Genomic DNA, 6000 nt, shown 5'->3' on the forward strand with positions numbered 1-6000 from the left:
CCATGTTTGTTTTATTTGTGTAGAAGTAGTCAAATAAGAGGCTAGAAAATGAAATATTTATGGTAACAACTCTAGCATTATATTAAAGCAAACAGACCCATTGAATCTTATAGAAATGTAATGAAACCCCATCTCTGTGTATTGAGAGCCACACTCGAGGAAGAGTTCAGAATTCACTGGAAGAATAATTTAGAAATGATACACTCTCTTGACCATAACAAAGCATCCTGTAGTACAGTGTTTCTCAGCCTTCCTAATGCTGTGACCACTTCATACAGTTCCTCGTGTGGTGGTGACCCCCAACCATAACATTATTTTCGTTGCTACTTCATAACGGTAATTTTGCTATCATTAAGATTTATCATGTAAATATCTGATATGCAGGATGTATTTCCATTCACTGGACCAAATTTGGCACAAATACCATATATGCCCAAATTTGAATACTGGTGGGGTTGGGAGGGGGGATTGATTTTGTCATTTGGGGGAATTTATAGTTAACCTACCATCAAAGAGCATTCTGAACTCCAGCAATGATGGAAGAGAACCAATCTTGGCACATAGAACTCCCATAACCAACAGAAAATACTGGAATAGTTTGGTTGGCATTGACCTTGAGTTGGGGAGTTGTAGTTCGCCTTTATCCAGAGAGCACTGTGGACTTGAACAGTGATGATTCTGGACCAAACCTGGCATGGATTCTCAATATTCCCAAATGTGAACACTGGTGGAGTTTGGGGAAAATAAACCAGGACATTTGGGAGTTATAATTGCTGGGATTTATAGTTCATCTACAATCAACGAGCATTCTGAACCCCACCAATGATAGAATTGGGCCAAACTTCCCACACAGAACCCCCACAACCAACAGAAAATACTGTGTTTTCTGATGATCATTGGTGACCCCTCTGACATCCTCCCAGAGGTCCCAACCCCCAGGTTGAGAAACGCTTGTATAGTTAAAACCTTTAAAAATAAACAAATTCACTGTAGCATGAGCTTACATGGACTATAGCCTATTTCAAAGATCCACAAAGTGATGTCCAGAATTTTGGGATATATTCAGAATACAAGATTGTGACAAGATTGTAGATGGCGAGATTACAAAACATTAAAGAGTATGAATATTGTCCCTTCAAAGACTGGACACAGACATCACAAACACCCAAGTAAGCCTATTAAGACATGTTGTATGATAAGAAAGCACTAAGGAAAGACAAGGGGCAGATTAAAGGTTGGAACAAGTTTAGTTCAAGAGATTTTAAATGTCAGTTATCAACTTGCACCCCTGCTTTGTGCAGTGGGACTATCAGAGTCCCACTGCTATCTTTTCAGTAGGCAATGGCAGCTAACTATTGCATGCTAACCCGCAAAGTACTTATTTTCCAAATTAAGATTCATTTCTCTGTGGCCCTCCAAAAGTGCCATAACGCAGGGCAGAAGACTCTCTGAGGAACTCAAATATACAGTACATCATACAATAAATGCTTTTTCCTCAAAAATATTATTTTAGCCATGTCCAAATTATGCAGATTCAAGCTCCATTAACTGATCTATGAAAACAATTTAATTGGGTAACTTTTATTTGATAATTTACTAGAATAATGTTTTTAATCAACATACGGTAACATCTTCCAATACAGGTTGGATGTGTGTTATTCTCAGGGGCAAAGTTTAGTGTTGGGTAGGATAGGTGCATTTCGTATATCTGATACTCGTAGATTAGAGTCCCCTGTGGAATGTAATAAAAGGAGTAGCCCAAGTTAACCTTCTCACCAGAATTGAAGAGGGGATTTCTCTATCTTTTTCTCTCACGGTTCTGCTGTGGATGTGACCATGATTTCCATATTCTAAGGGGAAATGAACCACAGAACATAGAAATACTCTGGATCCTATTTTTGAAGCAGGAATGCTAATATTGAAACTCACATTTCCTAAAATTTCTTAAAATCTTGTTTATCAAGCATTATAGCAATACAGTTGTGGTGGGTGGAAAGCACAATATATAGATACAGTAGAACCTCTACTTAAGAGCATCTCAACCTAAGAGCATTTTGAGTTAAGAGCTGTCGCTCAGCCCAGATTACACTTTGACATAAGAGCAGCATTTTGCATTAAGTTCTAGCTCCAGAGGGAGCGCTAGTGTGAGAAGGAGCACTAGCATGAGAGTACAGGGCTTTAAGGGAGCTTCCTTCATGTCTCGTTCTCTTGTCCACTTTGGGAGATTGCTGTCTATTTTACTCTTGTCTACTTTGAGGGTTTGCTCTTGTCCGCTTGAAACTTTGGGTTAGCTGATTTTCTGTGGTGTTTATTCCTGGTATGTTTGGCTTCATGAAGAGAGAAAAGGAGAGAGAGCAAGAGAGGGGGGCTGGAATGAGTACAGTATGAAGAAAATGATGTTTTTCCCTCTTTACTTTGTGCTTTGTTCTGCCTTGCCACAACTTTGTGCTTCTACCACTTTAAAGTTTATTTTTCTTTTTTATTATTTCACATGAATCTGCATTTATACATTATTTGTTATTTATAAAGTACATTTCCTTTTTAAAAATGTAACAAAAAGGAGGGTTTGGGGGCAAAAGAGATCAATAGCATTTCAATGCATTTTAATGTCAATTTTTGTTTTGAGATAAGAGTGTTTGAGTTAAGAGCTCGGTCACAGACCAATTAAACTCATAAGTCAAGATATCACTGTACTTAAAAACTTTGATTTGAAAAAGTTAAAATGTCTGAAGTTTCAGAATGAATTGAATAACTAATATGATTTCTATTCCTCCCATTTTTAAAGAATAGAACTTTGGTTGCGGCTGAAAGTTATTTCAAAGTAATTTTTTGTTTTTGTTTTTTTATGAAGGCTTGGCATTTCTTGTCCCGCTTACCAGTAATAGAAGTCAGTCTGGTTATTAAAGGTTGTTGGGATGATGCAGTTCAGGAACAAAAAGAGTTACCAGTGTCAATGCTGGCAACAAGCATGCGGGATGACAAAAATTGGATGAAGTTGCATGCAGATCAAGAATACATGCTCCAGATAAATCTGCGAAGACTGCATGTTGGTTATGTTAAGGTAAAATCTTCACTATTGTGATTTTTAAGTTCCTCCCATCAATCCCTGTTGCGGTATTACTCTTATCTACATCATTCATCACAGCATGACTAAATCAGCTGATTTTCCTATGTTTGAAAAGTCACACAGAGATAGATAGTAATTGATATGTTCTGAATCCTTGCTTTTGTAAACCCAGTGAAGATTCAGGATTCTGCCAACCGTTCCCACTTTTTTTGTATTTATATATAAAGAATCAGTTTTTATATAGGTCATCTGTATTTATTGGAAGAGATTGTGTACCAATTCCCTGTCATTTCAACCACTTAGAATTATAGAATCATAGAGTTGTAAGAGACCTCATGGGCCATCCAGTCCAACCCCCTTGCATTCAAAGCACCCCCGACATATGGCCATCCAGCCTCTGAAAGCTTCCAAAGAAGGAGCCTCCACCACACTCTGGGGCAGAGAGTTCCACTGCTGAACAGTTCTCACAGTCAGGAAGTTCTTCCTAACATTCAGATGGAATCTCCTTTCTTGTAGTTTGCAGCCATTGTTCTGCATCCTAGTCTCCAGAGCAGCAGAAAACAAGCTTGCTCCCTCCTCCCTATGACTTCCTCTCATGTATTTATACATGGCTAGCATGTCTCCTCTCAGCCTTCTCTTCTTCAGGCTAAACATTTATTTATTTATTTATTTATTTATTTATTTATTTATTTATAGCATTTATATTCCGCCTTTCTCACCCCAAAGGGGACTCAGGGAGGAGCACAACATATAAACGGCAAAGATGCCCAGCTCTTTAAGCCGCTCCTCATAGGGCTTGTTCTCCAGACCCTTGATCATTTTAGTTGCCCTCCTCTGGACACATCGCAGCTTGTCAACATCTCTCTTCAATTGTGTTGCCCAGAATTGGACACAATATTCCAGGTGTGTTCTAACCAAGGCAGTTAGACCACACTTAGTTAGACCACATCAGCAGAAGCCTGCAGAATAAATGTGAGGCTCTAATAGGGGGGAAATTTAATTATTTATTTACAGTTTTTATATTCTGCGCTTCTCACCCTACAGGGGACTCGGGGCAAATTGCAATGCACATATACATGGCAAACATTCAATGCCATTTAGACATACAAAATATATAGATAGACACAGAGGCATTTAACATTCCAGCATTTGTGACTTCATGAGGGCTCAATTGTTGTCGCTTCACCGTCCATTTGTGACACGGAGTCCTTTGATGGAATACTTCCTCACTCCTCTGCATGCTTCTGGAAGGTTTTGTTTTATGGCATCGTAAATTAGTTAAATTAGCCTCCCCGCATAAAGCGGTACCTAAATTTCCTACTTGACAGATGCAACTGTCTTTCAGGCTACATAGGTTGACAGCAAGCTAGACTATTAATGACCGGGAGCTTACTCGTGCTGGCTTCGAACTCATGACCTCTCGGTCAGTAATGATTTAATGCAACTAGCTGCGCCACAGCCTGGAAATAAAGATAAGAGATCCACTGCACTAACAGACTCCCACTAAGGCAACCTTTGGAGTTAACCTGTCTTAACTGGTACTTCCCTTCCATCCAGGGCAAGCAAGACAGCAAAGCAGTTGCACCTCGGTTCCCTAAGACCAAAGATGAAGGATGGTTCTTGATCCTTGGAGAAGTTGACAAGAAAGAACTTATTGCTCTGAAACGAGTTGGACATGTCAGAAGTCACAGTGCAGTCTCCGTTGCTTTTTATACCCCAGAAACCCCTGGAAAGTAAGATGGTGCAGAATAATGATCATAGCTTGAATGGTTGAACTTTGCCTTCTACACAGAAACAAACTGATATCCCTTTCTTTCCCTTTACAGGTATATTTACACATTATATCTTATGAGTGACAGTTACCTTGGAATGGACCAACAGTATGACATTTTTCTGAACATCATACCAGCTAGTACTTCTGCACAGGTCAACACAGAAATCTCTGACGCCTTAAATGACCTGGGTCTGAAGTCATAAGGCCTATGTACTCCCTCCCGCCAGCATGTTCATTCTGGGAAAAGAAGACTGTGTTTACCTTGGCACAATCACCATCCAACTTTGACATCTAGAAAATTGAAAATGACTGCTGTATTGATTCTGACGACACAGAATTAGCCACAGTGGCCTTTTACCTGATTAAAGGGTTGCATTTTTTTAAATATATGTGTATATATATATATATATTAGAACGTTCATATAATCTGAGTCTGTTTTCCTGGTAATACAATACCACAGTTGGGTTTTGGCAAATCAAAACCTGAAAGGAGTATTTTAATTTGAAATCTCTGCCATTTCTACTAGAACACATGGAATTGTTATTTTTGCCACTCCCTGTGATTTGAAAACATCATTGCCGATGAGTAATGCAGCTACGTACAGCAGGAGCCTGAATTCTCGAAGAGCCAGCTGTAGTCCAGAATAACTTTTTTGGAGTATGGATGCCTATTGAACACAGCCACTCTGTGTCCATGCCTCTTGTCTCCTTTTTAATTTATGAGAACTAGAAAAAAGAAATATTGCTGAGATGCATTGCAAGCATTTGTACTGAGACAAAATGTGACCAATGTACCATCTCGGAATTTTCTATGTAAACTAGGAGGATAGTAATAAAAGTTCAGCACTTAAGCACATCATATATTTGGAAAGTCATTGTACCTGTGAGCCTTTTTCAGAATTTCAGTACGCACTGTTCATTTCATGGATTCTGCCTTTCAAATTACTAAGAGTGGATCTGAGTTAATTGCTTTGTTGAAATGTAGGGAGCTGGGTATCACTACTTTCTTAAGAGTTTCTGACTGCCTTTCAGGATGCAGTGCTCTCACAAAATAGTTTACAAAAAGATTTGGAACACAAAACACTAACAAAATAAACAATAATTCCCTTTACAATGCCATTTAATTAAAACCTTCAGTGCACACTTCATATCTGCAGGA

At 38.9% G+C, this 6000-nt stretch overlaps 1 protein-coding gene across 1 annotated transcript in view; it reads left to right on the forward strand.

Moving 5' to 3' along the window:
• The window catches only part of ASCC3 (activating signal cointegrator 1 complex subunit 3), a 254794-nt gene extending 249097 nt beyond the window's left edge, over positions 1-5697 (forward strand). The window contains exons 40-42 of the mRNA XM_060753089.2: positions 2852-3061; positions 4625-4800; positions 4894-5697. Coding sequence (XP_060609072.2) covers positions 2852-3061; positions 4625-4800; positions 4894-5044 — 537 coding nt within the window. The 3' untranslated portion in view covers positions 5045-5697. The remainder of the gene's footprint in view (positions 1-2851; positions 3062-4624; positions 4801-4893) is intronic.
• Positions 5698-6000: the final 303 nt, after the last annotated feature.

Source organism: Anolis sagrei, chromosome 1, assembly GCF_037176765.1.
Source record: "Anolis sagrei isolate rAnoSag1 chromosome 1, rAnoSag1.mat, whole genome shotgun sequence".
In the NCBI taxonomy this organism is placed as follows: Eukaryota; Metazoa; Chordata; class Lepidosauria; order Squamata; family Dactyloidae; genus Anolis; species Anolis sagrei.